This window comes from Anolis sagrei, chromosome 3, assembly GCF_037176765.1.
Source record: "Anolis sagrei isolate rAnoSag1 chromosome 3, rAnoSag1.mat, whole genome shotgun sequence".
Taxonomy (NCBI): Eukaryota; Metazoa; Chordata; class Lepidosauria; order Squamata; family Dactyloidae; genus Anolis; species Anolis sagrei.
In genome coordinates this window covers 1,719,136-1,736,250 of record NC_090023.1, presented here as the reverse complement: position 1 = coordinate 1,736,250, position 17,115 = coordinate 1,719,136, and the positions used below count along the sequence as shown (strand labels likewise).

At 52.0% G+C, this 17,115-nt stretch overlaps 1 protein-coding gene and 1 long non-coding RNA gene across 2 annotated transcripts; both read left to right on the top strand.

Moving 5' to 3' along the window:
* The first annotated feature begins 7,963 nt into the window (after positions 1 to 7,963).
* LOC137096688 (hemoglobin subunit beta-1) lies at positions 7,964 to 14,236 on the top strand. The gene is made up of 3 exons (XM_067466394.1): positions 7,964 to 8,151; positions 11,450 to 11,672; positions 13,981 to 14,236. Exons 1-3 carry the CDS (start codon positions 8,060 to 8,062, stop codon positions 14,107 to 14,109), a joined length of 444 nt encoding a protein of 147 aa, XP_067322495.1. The 5' UTR covers positions 7,964 to 8,059; the 3' UTR covers positions 14,110 to 14,236.
* LOC137096689 (uncharacterized) lies at positions 8,930 to 10,648 on the top strand. The gene is made up of 2 exons (XR_010909613.1): positions 8,930 to 9,558; positions 9,658 to 10,648. It is a non-coding gene; the product is annotated as an uncharacterized lncRNA (long non-coding RNA).
* Positions 14,237 to 17,115: the final 2,879 nt, after the last annotated feature.

Here is a 17,115-nt window from a genome sequence, read left to right as displayed (position 1 = left end):
AGGGAAAGGGAGACATCCGGAGATTAGAAGCCGCATTTCACTCCTCTCCCAGGCTCAAAAATAGGGAGACATTGAGCAGAACGCCCTGGGACCCGGTTCCTAAATAGCCTCCCGGGAGAGTTCTGCGCATAATGCTCCGAGGAGCTTCTGGGGTTACGCATCCGCTCCATACAAGGACACAAGGGAGCCCGCCTTTCCGGTCTCTTTCTGGTTCCCTATTTATTTGTCGTGTCAATTGTATTCCATTTCTAACAGAACAAAACAAACACACAGGCAAAACACAAAATTTGCAAACTTTGGCATTTTATTAAATGTCCTTTGACCAGCCTCTGGACACATGAAGTGCCTCTGGTGTTGCTGCAAGAAGGTCCTCCCTTGTGCATCATGTGGCAGGGCTCAGGTTGCATTGCAGCAGGTGGCCAGTGGTTGGCTCCTCTCCACATTCACATATCGAGGATTCCACTTTCTGAAGATTGGCTCTGCATCTCGTGGTGCCAGAGCACAGTCTGTTCAGCGCCTTCCAAGTCGCCCAGTCTTCTGTGTGCCCAGGGGGGAGTCTCTCCTTTGGTATTCTGGGTTTGAGCCTGCCACTTTTGGACTCTCGCTTGCTGGGGTGTTCCAGTGAGTGTCTCTGTAGATCTAAGAAAACTATTTCTAGATTTAAGTTGTTGACGTGCTGGCTGACACCCATACAGGGGATGAGCTGGAGATGTCTCTGCCTTGGTCCGTTCACTATTGGCTGCTACTTCCCGGCGGATGTCAGGTGGTGCAATACCGGCTAAGCAGTGTAATTTCTCCAGTGGTGTAGGGCACAGACACCCCGTGATAATGCGGCATGTCTCATTAAGAGCCACATCCACTGTTTTAGCGTGGTGAGATGTGTTCCACACTGGCATGCATACTCAGCAGCGGAGTAGCACAGCGCAAGGGCAGATGTCTTCACTGTGTCTGGTTGTGATCCCCAGGTTGTGCCAGTCAGCTTTCGTATGATGTTGTTTCTAGCACCCACTTTTTGCTTGATGTTCAGGCAGTGCTTCTTGTAGGTCAGAGCACGGTCCAGAGTGACTCCCAGGTATTTGGGTGTGTTGCAATGCTCCAGTGGGATTCCTTCCCAGGTGATAATCCTCAGAGCTCGGGATGCTTCTCTGTTCTTAAGGTGAAAGGCACATGTCTGTGTTTTAGATGGATTAGGGATCAGCTGGTTTTCCCTGTAATAGGCAGTCAGAGCACTTAGAGCTTCGGAGAGCTTCTGTTCCACCATCTCAAAGCTCCCTGCTTGAGCGGTGATGGCACGATCATCAGCATAGATGAAACTCTCTGATCTGTATCTAAGCAGGCCTGGGCAAACTTGGGCCCTCCAGTTGTTGTTGGACTTCAGCTCCCACAATTCCTACTTCAGAATGGGGGAGAATGATGCCTGGCTCAGGAGTAGGACATGGGAAAAAGATGTGGAGTCCTCGTGGACATCAAGTTAAACATGAGACAGGAATGTGATGCTGCAGCTAAAAAAGCCAATGGGATTTTGGCCTCTATGGTGTCTAGGTCCAGGGAAGTCATGCTCCCCATGCTCTGTTCTGCCTTGGTTAGACCACACCTGGAATATTGTGTCCAGTTCTGGGCAACACAATTGAAGGGAGATGTTGACAAGCTGGAATGTGTCCAGAGGAGGGCGACTAAAAGGATCAAGGGTCTGGAGAACAAGCCCTACGAGGAGTGGCTGAAAGAGCTGGGCATATTTCGCCTGAAGAAGAGAAGGTTGAGAGGAGATATGATGAGAGCCATGTATAAATACGTGAGAGGAAGTCCTAGCGAGGAGGGAGCAGATCAAGGGTCTGGAGAACAAGCCCTATGAGGAGCGGCTTAAGGAGCTGGGCATGTTTCGCCTGAAGAAGAGAAGGCTGAGAGGAGATATGATGAGGGCCATGCATAAATATGTGAGGGGAAGTCATAGGGAGGAGGGAGCAGCTCAAGGGTTTGGAGAACAAGCCCTATGAGGAGCGGCTGAAAGAGCTGGGCATGTTGAGCCTGCAGAAGAGAAGGCTGAGAGGAGACATGATGAGAGCCATGTATAAATATGTGAGAGGAAGTCATAGGGAGAAGGGAGCAAATCAAGGGTCTGGAGAACAAGCCCTATGAGGAGTGGCTGAAAGAGCTGGGCATGTTTAGCCTGAGGAAGAGAAGGCTGAGAGGAGACATGATGAGGGCCATGTATAAATATGTGAGAGGAAGCCACAGAGAGGAGGGAGCAGATCAAGGGTCTGGAGAACAAGCCCTATGAGGAGCGTCTTAAGGAGCTGGGCATGTTTAGCCTGAAGAAGAGAAGGCTGAGAGGAGATATGAGGAGGGCCATGGATAAATCATCATCAAGATCATCACTTTATTTCTTAATTAGTCGCTCTCCACCAAGGTGCTCTGAGCGACTTACAATTTAAAACAGTTTATACACAATATAAAACATTCAATATAAAAACGTTCAATATAAAAACATTCAACATAAAAACATTCAACATAAAACATTCAACATAGAAACATTCAGCAGTGATTATGGCAAAATTTGATCCACGTGAGAGGAAGTCCTAGGGAGGAGGGAGCAGATCAAGGGTCTGGAGAACAAGCCCTATGAGGAGTGGCTGAAAGAGCTGGGCATGTTGAGCCTGCAGAAGAGAAGGCAGAGAGGAGACATGTGGAGGGCTGTGGATAAATACGTGAGAGGAAGTCCTAGGGAGGAGGGAGCAGATCAAGGGTCTGGAGAACAAGCCCTATGAGGAGTGGCTGAAAGAGCTGGGCATGTTGAGCCTGCAGAAGAGAAGGCAGAGAGGAGACATGTGGAGGGCCATGTATAAATTCGTGAAAGGAAGTCATAGGGAGGAGGGAGCAGATCAAGGGTCTGGAGAACAAGCCCTATGAGGAGCGGCTTAAGGAGCTGGGCATGTTGAGCCTGAAGAAGAGAAGGCTGAGAGGAGACATGAGGAGGGCTGTGGATAAATACGTGAGAGGAAGTCCTAGGGAGGAGGGAGCAGATCAAGGGTCTGGAGAACAAGCCCTATGAGGAGTGGCTGAAAGAGCTGGGCATGTTTAGCCTGCAGAAGAGAAGGCAGAGAGGAGACACGATGAGGACCAGGTAGATCATGGAGAACAAGCCCTAGGAGGAGTGGCTGAAAGAGCTGGGCATATTTAGCCTGAAGAAGAGAAGGCTGAGAGGAGACATGATGAGGGCTGTGGATAAATATGTGAGAGGAAGTCATAGGGAGGAGGGAGCAGATCAAGGGTCTGGAGAACAAGCCCTATGAGGAGCGGCTGAAAGAGCTGGGCATATTTAGCCTGAAGAAGAGAAGGCTGAGAGGAGACATGAGGAGGGCCATGGATACATACGTGAGAGGAAGTCATAGGGAGGAGGCAGCAGATCAAGGGTCTGGAGAACAAGCCCTATGAGGAGCGGCTTAAAGAGCTGGGCATGTTTGGCCTGAAGAAGAGAAGGCTGAGAGGAGATATGATAGCCATGTATAAATATGTGAGAGGAAGTCCTAGGGAGGAGGAAGCAGATCAAGAGTCTGGAGAACAAGCCCTATGAGGGGCGGCTGAAAGAGCTGGGCATGTTTAGCCTGAAGAAGAGAAGGCTGAGAGGAGACATGAGGAGGGCCAGATATAAATATGTGAGAGGAAGTCATAGGGAGGAGGGAGCAGATCAAGGGTCTGGAGAACAAGCCCTATGAGGAGCGGCTGAAAGAGCTGGGCATGTTGAGCCTGCAGAAGAGAAGGCTGAGAGGAGACATGTGGAGGGCCATGTATAAATTCGTGAAAGGAAGTCATAGGGAGGAGGGAGCAGATCAAGGGTCTGGAGAACAAGCCCTATGAGGAGCGGCTTAAGGAGCTGGGCATGTTTAGCCTGAAGAAGAGAAGGCTGGGAGGAGACATGATGAGGGTCATGTATAAATTCGTGAAAGGAAGTCATAGGGAGGAGGGAGCAGATCAAGGGTCTGGAGAACAAGCCCTATGAGGAGCGGCTGAAAGAGTTGGGTATGTTGAGCCTGAGGAAGAGAAGGCTGAGAGGAGACATGATGAGAGCCAGAATGGGGTTGGACTGGATGATGGTCCACCAGGTCTCTTCCAACTCTAGGATTCTATCATAGGAGCCAAGCCTCCTCTTTGCGCCCGGAGCCTTATCTCTCCCGCTCCACCTGGGCGGCCCCACCAATGGCCAAGCCAAGAGCAGCAGCAGGTGGTCAAGGACGATAAGACCGATGGATGTTTTCTCCTCTTCTCACCAAGGAGACAAACGCTTAATGGACACAGAGTTACAGAATCATAGGCTTGGAAGGGACCCTCAAGGCCATCCAAACCAGCCCCCTTCTGCCACAAAGGAAGGCACAACCCAAGCCATCCCAACAGATGGCCATCCAAACCTCAAAAGAAGGAGTCTCCACAGAATCCTAGAATCCAAGAGTTGGAAGAGACCTCATGGGCCATCCAGTCCAACCCCATTCTGCCAAGAAGCAGGAATATTGCATTCAAATCTAAGCAGTCCATATTCCAATGTCAAACATCCCCAAACATCAGGGGATGATAATTTTTAAGTGGGATCTCTTTCCCCGCCGTTGGAATGCAAGTCTTCATGGTGTCCAGAAAGCAGCAGAAAGCACAGGCTTTGAGGTGCCACTGGATTGCAACCCCCATCAGCCCCAGAAAGCATAGCATAGGCTTGGGTGTGATGCTGGACTCATCGCTGAGCTTGGAACCCCAAGTTTCGGCGGTGACCAGGGGAGCATTTGCACAGTTAAAACTTGTGCGCCGAATGTGCCCGTACCTTGAGAAGTCTGACTTGGTCACAGTGGTCCACACTCTGGTTAAATCCAGGATAGACTACTGCAACGCAATCTACATGGGGCTGCCTTTGAAGACTGTTCGGAAGCTTCAAATAGCCCAAAGGGTGGCAGCCAGGTTACTAACAGGAGCAGCGTATAGGGAACACGCTACTCTTCTGTTGCATCAGCTCCACTGGCTGCCAATTTGCTACCGGGCACAATTCAAAGTGGGTTGTTGTAGGTTTTTTCGGGCTGTATGGCCATGTTCTAGAGGCATTCTCTCCTGATGTTTCGCCTGCATCTATGGCCAGCATCCTCAGAGGTAGTGAGGTCTGTTGGAAGTAGGAAAAAGGGTTTATATATCCGTGTAATGACCAGGGTGGAACAAAGGACTCTTGTCTGCTGGAGCTAGGTGTGAATGTTTCAACTTTAATTAGCATTTGATGGCCTGGCAGTGCCTGGAGCAAACTTTTGTGGAGAGGTGATTAGATGTCCTTGTTTGTTTCCTCTCTGTTGTTGTGCTGTTGTAATTTTAGAGTTTTTTAATACTGGTAGCCAGATTTTGTTCATTTTCATGCTTTCCTCCTTTCTGTTAGTATTAATATTAATATTTCAGTATTAAAAAACTGTAAAATTACAACAGATGATCTTAACGTCCTAGCTGGTTCATAGGAGGAGATGCGTTCAGACAGGTAAGTTGGGCCAGAACCATTTAGGGCTTTATAGGCTAATGCCAGCACTTTGAATTGTGTCTGGTAGGAGCTGTAGAGCTGGTGCAACAGAGGAGTTGTACGCTCCCTGAGCGCCGCTCCTGTTAGTATCCTGACTGCCAAATAGTGGACTATTTGAAGCTTTCAGACAGTCTTCAAAGGCAGCCCCACGTAGAGAGCGTTGCAGTAGTCTATATGGGATGTAACCAGAGTGTGGACCACCATGGCCAAGTCAGACTTCCCAAGGACTTCCCAATTTTAACTGTGCGAATACAGCTTAACATCTCTTTAATGGCCCTGGCTCAATGCTTTCTGTAGGAAGGGCATTCCACAGCCGAGGGGCCACCACTGAGAAGGCCCTGTCTCTTGTCCCCGCCAAGTGGGCTAGGCAAAACTACAGTGAGATGGGTCTGTAACTGGTTAGTTGGAACCCAGAGAGTGGTTCTCCCCAAGGCTTCCTCTTCTTCATCCTGGAAAGAAGTGACGAGTGGAGTGCCACAAGCAGGGTTCCGTCCTGGGCCCGGTCCTGATCAGGATCTTTACTAATGACTTAGATGAAGGGCGAGAAGGCAGGATCATCAAGTTTGCAGAAAGGACCAAATGGGGAGGGAGAGCCAAGACTCCAGGAGACAGGAGCAGAATGCAAAAACCATCTCCACAGATGAGAGAGATGATGGGCCAAAACGAACACAATGAAATTCAACAGGGGCAAATGCTAGATACTCCACTTTACCTGGAATCACACTATGTCCCATTCTGGGCACACAATTGAAGGGAGGTATGGACCCTCAGCTAGAATGTGTCCAAAGGAAGAGGGAGACTCCAAGGATCCAGGGTCTGGAGAACAAGCCCTATGAGGAGCGGCTGAAAGAGATGGGCATGTTGAGCCTGAAGAAGAGAAGGCTGAGAGCAGACATGGTGAGGACCAGGGGTCAAGATGGGAGGGGAAGTCCTAGGGAGGAGGGAGCAGGCTTGTTTTCAGCTGCCTTGGGGACTAGAACTCAATGGAGCAATGCCTTCAAACTACAAGGAAGGAAGGAGATTCCACCTGATTCCACCTGAGGAAGAACTTCCTGTCTGTGTGTGAGAGAGAGCTGTTCAGCAGTGGAACTCTCTCTCTCTCTACCCCGGAGGGAGTGTGGTGGAGACTCCTTCTTTTAAAGAGAGGCTCGATGACCACCTGTTGAGGGAGCTTTGAATGTGATTTTCCTGCTTCTTGGCAGAATGGATTTGGATGGCCAACGAGGTTGCTCTCAACTCTAGGATTCTATGATTCTATGAGATGACCATAAGTTGAAGATACCTTGAGATGTTTTAGATGACCATAAGTTGAAGATACCTTGAGATATCTTAGATGGCTTCAATGGCTTTAAACTACAAGAAGGAGTTGGACTGGATGGGTCATGAGGTCTCTTCCAACTCTAGGTAAAGGTTTCTCCATGACATGAAGTCTAGTCATGTCCAACTCTGGGGAGTTGGTGCTCATCTCCATGTCTAAGCTGAAGAGCTGGCGTTGTCCGTAGACACCTCCAAGGTCATGTGGCCATAGGCATGACTGCATGGAGCACCCTTATCCTCCCACAGAAGGGCTACCTGTTGTTTACTCTGTATGTATTGATGATGTTACTTGGAAACCGCTTGGGAAGATAGTTGTTGTTCATTTGTTCAGTCGCTTCCGACTCTTCATGACCTCATGGACCAGCCCACGCCAGAGTTCCCTGTTGGCCGTCACCACCCCCAGCTCCTTCAAGGTCATGGGAAGATAGAGCAGTATATAAATAAAGTTATTATTATTATTATTATTATTATTATTATTATTATTATAACGTATTGATCTATTCACATTTGCATGTTTCTGAACTACTAGGTTGGCAGAAGCTGGGGCTAACAGCGGGAGCTCACCTCCCTTGTTTGAATAATAGAATCATAGAGTTGAAAGAGGGTCATCCAGTCAACCCACTACCAAAAAGCAGGACAATCGTGTTCAAAGCAGCTGGATTCGAACCGCCGACCTTTTGGTCAGCAAAGTCAGCAGGTCAGCAATTTAACCTGCTGCACATCCAGGGTCTCCTCCTCCAACTCCAGGATTCTAGGATTCTAATAATAACAATCCCAGTCAACTGCATGGACATTTTTGGTGCTGCATCACACCGTTGTCTGATGTCCAGCTTGAGGCCTCCTAAGATGCCGGGAGAACTTGGGTGGTGTCCTCCTCCTCCTCCTTCCCGGCAGGAAGGGGCTGGACTGGATGGCCTCCGTGGGTTCTCGAGGCTTCTCTGGTGGAGATCTCCTGGCCATGCTGATAAAGTGGGAGGGAGCGCCTGCCGCCCGCCCAGCCCCACACCCCTGGGTCCACCTCGCAGGGCTGGTTGCTATCTCGTCCCACCCGATGGAGCACCCCACCTCGGAGGGCCCCACCCTTGGAGGCGCCGGGTATAAAGACCGGCCTGGGAGGAGACCCTGGGCTCAGTTCCCTCGAGAGAGAGAGAGACCCCCGTGCCTGTGACCCCTCCAGCCAACGCAGACCCCACCAACACCGCTTCAACCATGGTGCACTGGACCGCAGAGGAGAAGCAGCTCATCGCCAACTGCTGGAGCAAAGTGGACATCGCCCAGATGGGCGGAGATGCCCTGGCCTGGTAATGACCACCACTTAGTATGACCACCACTAAACATTAGGTCCTGAGGAATGTCCAATCTATGGTCTATGTTTACGGGATGGGATGGGTATGACCACCACTGAGCAGTAGGTCCTGAGGAAGGTCCGATCTATCCCTCTATGTTTACGATGCTGTCCTTGATGGATGGGATGGAGTTTGGGAGGTCCCTCTAGGGCACGTATGACCACCACTGAGCAGTAGGTCCTGAGGAAGGTCTGATCTATCCCTCTATGTTTACGATGGATGGGATGGAGTTTGGGAGGTCCCTCTAGGGCAGGTATGACCACCACTAAGCAGTAGGTTCTGAGGAAGGTCCGATCTATCCATCTATGTTTACGATGGATGGGATGGAGTTTGGGAGGTCCCTCTAGGGCAGGTATGACCACCACTAAGCAGTAGGTCCTGAGGAAGGTCCGATCTATCCATCTATGTTTACGATGCTGTCCTTGATGGATGGGATGGAGTTTGGGAGGTCCCTCTAGGGCAGGTATGACCACCACTAAGCAGTAGGTCCTGAGGAAGGTCTGATCTATCCCTCTATGTTTACGATGGATGGGATGGAGTTTGGGAGGTCCCTCTAGGGCAGGTATGACCACCACTGAGCAGTAGGTCCTGAGGAAGGTCCGATCTATCCGTCTATGTTTACGATGCTGTCCTTGATGGATGGGATGGAGTTTGGGAGGTCCCTCTAGGGCAGGTATGACCACCACTAAGCAGTAGGTCCTGAGGAAGGTCTGATTTATACCTCTATGTTTACGATGGATGGGATGGAGTTTGGGAGGTCCCTCTAGGGCAGGTATGACCACCACTAAGCAGTAGGTCCTGAGGAAGGTCCGATCTATCCATCTATGTTTACGATGCTGTCCTTGATGGATGGGATGGAGTTTGGGAGGTCCCTCTAGGGCACGTATGACCACCACTAAGCAGTAGGTCCTGAGGAAGGTCTGATCTATCCCTCTATGTTTACGATGCTGTCCTTGATGGATAGGATGGAGTTTGGGAGGTCCCTCTAGGGCAGGTATGACCACCACTAAGCAGTAGGTTCTGAGGAAGGTCCAATCTATCCCTCTATGTTTATGATGCTGTCCTTGATGGATGGGATGGAGTTTGGGAGGTCCCTCTAGGGCAGGTATGACCACCACTGAGCAGTAGGTCCTGAGGAAGGTCCGATCTATCCATCTATGTTTACGCTGTTGTCCTTGATGGATGGGATGGAGTTTGGGAGGTCCCTCTAGGGCAGGTATGACCACTACTGAGCATTAGGTCCTGAGGAAGGTCCGATCTATCCGTCTATGTTTACGATGCTGTCCTTGATGGATGGGATGGAGTTTGGGAGGTCCCTCTAGGGCACGTATGACCACCACTAAGCAGTAGGTCCTGAGGAAGGTCTGATCTATCCCTCTATGTTTACGATGGATGGGATGGAGTTTGGGAGGTCCCTCTAGGGCAGGTATGACCACCACTAAGCAGTAGGTTCTAAGGAAGGTCCGATCTATCCCTCTATGTTTACGATGCTGTTCTTGATGGATGGGATGGAGTTTGGGAGGTCCCTCTAGGGCACGTATGACCACCACTAAGCAGTAGGTCCTGAGGAAGGTCTGATCTATCCCTCTATGTTTACGATGGATGGGATGGAGTTTGGGAGGTCCCTCTAGGGCAGGTATGACCACCACTAAGCAGTAGGTCCTGAGGAAGGTCCGATCTATCCATCTATGTTTATGATGCTGTTCTTGATGGATGGGATGGAGTTTGGGAGGTCCCTCTAGGGCACGTATGACCACCACTAAGCAGTAGGTCCTGAGGAAGGTCCGATCTATCCATCTATGTTTACGATGCTGTTCTTGATGGATGGGATGGAGTTTGGGAGGTCCCTCTAGGGCACGTATGACCACCACTGAGCAGTAGGTTCTGAGGAAGGTCCGATCTATCCCTCTATGTTTACGATGCTGTTCTTGATGGATGGGATGGAGTTTGGGAGGTCCCTCTAGGGCAGGTATGACCACCACTAAATATTAGGTCCTGAGGAAGGTCAGATCTATCCATCTATGTTTATGATGCTGTTCTTGATGGATGGGATGGAGTTTGAGAGGTCCCTCTAGGGCAGGTATGACCACCACTAAGCAGTAGGTTCTGAGGAAGGTCCGATCTATCCATCTATGTTTATGATGCTGTTCTTGATGGATGGGATGGAGTTTGGGAGGTCCCTCTAGGGCACGTATGACCACCACTAAGCAGTAGGTCCAGAGGAAGGTCCGATCTATCCATCTATGTTTATGATGCTGTTCTTGATGGATGGGATGGAGTTTGGGAGGTCCCTCTAGGGCAGGTATGACCGCCACTAAGCAGTAGGTCCTGGGGAAGGTCCGATCTATCCCTCTATGTTTACGATGCTGTCCTTGATGGATGGGATGGAGTTTGGGAGGTCCCTCTAGGGCAGGTATGACCACCACTAAGCATTAGGTCCTGAGGAAGGTCCGATCTATCCATCTATGTTTACGCTGTTGTCCTTGATGGATGGGATGGAGTTTGGGAGGTCCCTCTAGGGCAGGTATGACCACTACTGAGCATTAGGTCCTGAGGAAGGTCCGATCTATCCATCTATGTTTACGATGCTGTCCTTGATGGATGGGATGGACGTTTGGGAGGTCCTTCTAGGGCAGGTATGACCACCACTAAGCATTAGGTCCTGAGAAATGTCCGATCTATCCCTCTATGTTTATGATGCTGTCCTTGATGGATGGGATGGACGTTTGGGAGGTCCCTCTAGGGCAGGCTTGGGCCAACTTGGTGTTTTGGACTCCAACTCCCATAATTCCTGGCCTCAGGCCCCTTCATTTCCCCCTTCAGCTGCTTAAGTGGGGATGTATCTGGGAGTAGGACTCTAGTTGACGCAGCAAGACCATCAATCTTCTCATAGAGGATGGGAACAAACTAGGAGGCTCATTAGCTAGCACTAAATAATGATGTCCTTGCTTAATGTGGGCATGGGCAAACTTGGACTCCAACTCCCAGAATTCCTAAGAGCCTTTCCTTTACCCCCTCAGCCACTTAAGTGGGGATGTATCTGGGTGTAGGAATCTGGTTGACCCAGCAAGGCCATCAATCTTCTCATAGAGGATGGGAAAAAGCTAGGAGGCTCATTAGCTAGCACTGACACAATGCAGTTGAAGTCCAAAACACCTGGACGGAGGACCCAAGTTGGCTAAGACCTGGGCCATGTTGACCCTTGACCTCTGCTTGACCCCTCCTCCCCCTCCCCCTCCTCCCTTTCCCGCAGCCTGCTGGTGGTCTACCCCTGGACCCAGAGGTTCTTCCCCGACTTCGGCAACCTCTCCAACGCGGCGGCCATCTGCGGCAATGCCAAGATCAAGGCCCACGGCAAGAAGGTGCTGACCGCCTTCGGCGAGGCGGTCAAGAACCTGGACAACATCAAGGACACCTTCGCCAAGCTGAGCGAGCTGCACTGCGACAAGCTCCACGTGGACCCCGTCAACTTCTCTGTGAGTGGGTCAGGGAGCGCCGTCCTTGCGAGGAAGGGCAAGCCTGGATAGTGTGCGTGGATAGAGTGGATAGTGTGGTCCAATGAGGCAGGACACTCAATATCCCATTATTCTCTGGGATTTGGTTGCAGCCACTTCCTCCTTTTCTAAGGCAGGAAGAGAACTCACAACTGTATAATTTCAATCTACAGCTAGAGGGCCATCTGTCGGGAGGGATTGGGTGGTGTCCTTCATTTATAACAGAATGGGGTTGGAGTGGATGGCCTCTAGGGTCCCTTCTGATTCTCTCTCTCTCTCTGTATGTCTGTGTATGTATGTGTGTATATATATATATATTCTTTCATATCCGTCATAGCTATGGTTGGAGGGCTATCTGTAGGGAGGGATTGAATTGTGTCCTTTTTAACAGAATGGGGTCAGAGTGGATGGCCTCTAGGGTCCCTTCTGACTCTAGTCTCTCTCCATATATTTATGTATATATGTGTGTTTGTGTACATATATATAATATGCATCATAGCTATGGCTGGAGGGCCATCTGTTGGGAAGGATCAGATGGTGTCCATCATTTAAACAGAAGGAGATTGAAGTGGGTGGCCTCTAGCGTTCCCCTCTGACTTTAGTCTCTCTCCACACACACACACACACACACCTATATATTCTATCACATCTATCACATCTATGGCTGGAGGGCCATCTGTCGGGCGGGATCAGATGGTGTCCTTTCCTTTATACCAGGTTGGGGTTGGAGTGGATGACCTCTAGAGGCCCCTTCTGACTTTAGACTCTCGCTCTCTCTTTATATATATATACACACACACACACACACACACACACACACACACACACACATCACACATTCCTAAACGCTTGGGAAGTATTCAACTTGTGATTTTGTGATATGAAATCCAGCATATAGATCTCATTTGCTGGGTCATACTGTGTTTTTGTGGCAGAATAATAATAATAATAATAATAATAATAATAATAATAATAATAATAATAATGTTTCAGTAAAATAACAACAACAACAACAATGCCAGGATTCCCTGTTTGATTGTGTGTGTGTGTGTGTGTGTGTGTGTGTGTGCATGTTGCCCACTATGGCCGGCTAAGGGGGGCTTGTGATGGTGCCTGGACCCCAGTCTCACAAAGAGGGGTCTTTGTCTCTTAAAGCCATTGGAACCACAGGGTTGGAAGGGACCCCCAAAGGTCATCCAGTCCAACCTCTTTTCCACCAGGCAAGGAGGCACCATCCAAGCCCTCCCCATAGATGGCCATCCAGCCTCTGTTTATATAATCAAGGGATCCGGGAGTTGGAAGGGACCCCCAAAGGTCATCCAGTCTAACCCTTTTCTGCTAGGAAAGGCATGCACAACCAAAGCACCCTCAACAGATGGCCTCTTTTTAAAAGCCTCAAGCAGAGAAGACTCCAGGCAGCCTATCTCCCATTAGAGTTGGAAGGGACCCCCAGAGGGCATCTAGTCCAGCCTGATTCAGCCAGTGGAAGGGACCTCCAGAGGGCATCTAGTCCAGCCTGATTCAGCCAGTGGAAGGGACCTCCAGAGGGCATCTAGTCCAGCCTGATTCAGCCAGTGGAAGGGACCTCCAGAGGGCATCTAGTCCAGCCTGATTCAGCCAGTGGAAGGGACCTCCAGAGGGCATCTAGTCCAGCCTGATTCAGCCGGTGGAAGGGACCTCCAGAGGGCATCTAGTCCAGCCTGATTCAGCTAGTGGAAGGGACCTCCAGAGGGCATCTAGTCCAGCCTGATTCAGCCAGTGGAAGGGACCCCCAGAGGGCATCTAGTCCAGCCTGATTCAGTCAGTGGAAGGGACCTCCAGAGGGCATCTAGTCCAGCCTGATTCAGCCAGTGGAAGGGACCTCCAGAGGGCATCTAGTCCAGCCTGATTCAGCTAGTGGAAGGGACCTCCAGAGGGCATCTAGTCTAGCCTGATTCAGCCAGTGGAAGGGACCTCCAGAGGGCATCTAGTCTAGCCTGATTCAGCCAGTGGAAGGGACCCCCAGAGGGCATCTAGTCTAGCCTGATTCAGCCAGTGGAAGGGACCTCCAGAGGGCATCTAGTCTAGCCTGATTCAGCCAGTGGAAGGGACCTCCAGAGGGCATCTAGTCCAGCCTGATTCAGCCAGTGGAAGGGACCTCCAGAGGGCATCTAGTCCAGCCTGATTCAGCCAGTGGAAGGGACCTCCAGAGGGCATCTAGTCCAGCCTGATTCAGCCAGTGGAGGCTTAAGCCTTTCCTTCCTGACCTCTGCTTTCTCCTGTGACACCCCCCCCCCCCCATCTCTTGCAGCTGCTGGGCGACGTCCTGATCGTGATGCTGGCCTCCCACTTTGGGAAGGACTTCACTCCGGCCTGCCACGCCGCCTGCCAGAAGCTGTGCAACTCCGTGGCCCACGGTCTGTCCCGCCGGTACCACTGAGGAGGAGGAAGAGGCCAAGCCCCCCTGATGCCCCACCAGCCTGGTGACCCCCAAACTCTAATCCCACCCCTGGAAAAGTGACACCACCAACACCACCATCAATATCAATAAACGTCACCCAATGCAACACTGTGCTGACTCTGCCTCTCTCTTGGGGGACATGGGGGTCTAGGGGGGAGAGAAAGGGGGTGGCTAAAAGGGTGGCCTGGCCTGGAGGAGGGGCTCGTGGACCCTATGCGGGGACCCCCAATTGTCCACAAGCTGCTCTGAGTCTCCTTTTGTGTAGGGTGTAGGCCGCCCCCAAGTTGCAAACATCCAACTGAGAAATGGCTCCTAGTTGGGAATGGAGGTGAGACAACAAGGAGTGAGTGGGACAGAGGTCCTGCTGGTCAGTTGTGGGGCCGAGCAGGAGTGAGTGGGACAGAGGTCCTGCTGGTCAGTTGTGGGGCCGAGCAGGAGTGAGTGGGACAGAGGTCCTGCTGGTCAGTTGTGGGGCCGAGCAGGAGTGAGTGGGACAGAGGTCCTGCTGGTCAGTTGTGGGGCCGAGCAGGAGTGAGTGGGACAGAGGTCCTGCTGGTCAGTTGTGGGGCCGAGCAGGAGTGAGTGGGACAGAGGTCCTGCTGGTCAGTTGTGGGGCCGAGCAGGAGTGAGTGGGACAGAGGTCCTGCTGGTCAGTTGTGGGGCCGAGCAGGAGTGAGTGGGACAGAGGTCCTGCTGGTCAGTTGTGGGGCCGAGCAGGAGTGAGTGGGACAGAGGTCCTGCTGGTCAGTTGTGGGGCCGAGCAGGAGTGAGTGGGACAGAGGTCCTGCTGGTCAGTTGTGGGGCCGAGCAGGAGTGAGTGGGACAGAGGTCCTGCTGGTCAGTTGTGGGGCCGAGCAGGAGTGAGTGGGACAGAGGTCCTGCTGGTCAGTTGTGGGGCCGAGCAGGAGTGAGTGGGACAGAGGTCCTGCTGGTCAGTTGTGGGGCCGAGCAGGAGTGAGTGGGACAGAGGTCCTGCTGGTCAGTTGTGGGGCCGAGCAGGAGTGAGTGGGACAGAGGTCCTGCTGGTCAGTTGTGGGGCCGAGCAGGAGTGAGTGGGACAGAGGTCCTGCTGGTCAGTTGTGGGGCCGAGCAGGAGTGAGTGGGACAGAGGTCCTGCTGGTCAGTTGTGGGGCCGAGCAGGAGTGAGTGGGACAGAGGTCCTGCTGGTCAGTTGTGGGGCCGAGCAGGAGTGAGTGGGACAGAGGTCCTGCTGGTCAGTTGTGGGGCCGAGCAGGAGTGAGTGGGACAGAGGTCCTGCTGGTCAGTTGTGGGGCCGAGCAGGAGTGAGTGGGACAGAGGTCCTGCTGGTCAGTTGTGGGGCCGAGCAGGAGTGAGTGGGACAGAGGTCCTGCTGGTCAGTTGTGGGGCCGAGCAGGAGTGAGTGGGACAGAGGTCCTGCTGGTCAGTTGTGGGGCCGAGCAGGAGTGAGTGGGACAGAGGTCCTGCTGGTCAGTTGTGGGGCCGAGCAGGAGTGAGTGGGACAGAGGTCCTGCTGGTCAGTTGTGGGGCCGAGCGGGGTCTAGGGTGGCTACTTGTGCTCAGTGTGGTCCCACTCCCCCTGAGGGCGGAGGTCCATAGCTTGGGGGTCCTCCTGGATTCAACGCTATCGCTTGACACTAAGTTCAAGCTTGTGCACCAACTGCAACCATGCCTCGAGAAGCTGGACTTGGCCACAGTGGGGCTCGTGGACCCTATCCCCCCCCCCCAATTATCCACAAGCTGCTCTGAGTCACCTTTATTTATTTATTTGTTTGTTTGTTTGTTTGTTTGTTTATTATTTGAACTTCTATGCGGCCACTCCCCTGGGGCTCGGAGCGGCTTACAAGAATGGCTAAAATCTAACACAATTTAAAAGCAATTTAAAACCATTTAAAAACAGAAATATCAAAGATCAAAGGCCTGTCGAAACTATGTCTTACATGCCCTTCGGAAAGCTGGTAAGTCCCGCAAGGCATGGACTTCGGGTGGCAGAGTGTTCCAGAGTGAGGGTGCCACTGCTGTGAAGGCTCTGCGCCTGGTTGCTGTTAGACACAAGGTCTTGACACTGGGGACTTCCAAGAGATCCTGGTCCTCAGAACGGAGGGATCTCTGGGGTTGGGAGGGGGTGAGGAGGCGGTCCCTCAGGTCCATCGGCCCCAGACCATGCAAGGCCTTCAAGGTGAGTCCCATCCCTTTGAAAGTGATCCGGTGCTCAATGGGGAACCAATGCAACTGCCATAAGATTGGGGTGATGTGGCATCTCATCGGAATTCCCGCAAGAAGCCGAGCGGCTGCATTTTGTACCAGTTTGAGCTTCCGGATCCCCAACAGAGGTAGGCCAATGTAGAGGTCGTTGCAGTAGTCCAGTCTTGAGATGACCGTGGCCTGGATGACCATAGCTAGGTCGTCCCTGGACAGGGAGGGGCCAGCCGTCTAGCCTGCCGCAGGGGAAAGCTCACGGCGGAGACCTGGGCCCCCATCCTCAGCAGAGGGTCCAAAAGGACTCCCAGACTCTTGACCAACGATGATGGGCGTAGCGCCTGGCCATCCAGGGTAGGCCGCTGGACATCCCCACTGCCCGGTCGACCCAGCCATAGGATCTCCGTCTTTGCTGGATTCACCCTCAACCTGCTGGCACGCAGCCATCCAGTCACGGCCTCAATGAGGCACAGATGGAAACAATCAGGTACAGAGTCCGGTCGGCCTTCCATCTTCAGCACCAGCTGAGTGTCATCGACGTACTGGTCACACTCCAGCCCAAAACCTCGAACCAGCTGAGCAAGGGGTCGCATAGAGATGTTAAACACCAGAGGGGAGAGAATGGCCCCCTGAGGAGGAACCCCACCAGAGAGAGAGAGGGGACCTCTCAGAGACCAGGCCTCCCCTCTCCACTCGCTGTCCACGGTTGTGGAGAAAGGAGGACAGCCTGACTCCAACATGAGGAAGAACTTCCTGACTGTGAGAGCCGTTCAGCAGTGGAACTCTCTGCCCCGGAGTGTGGTGGAG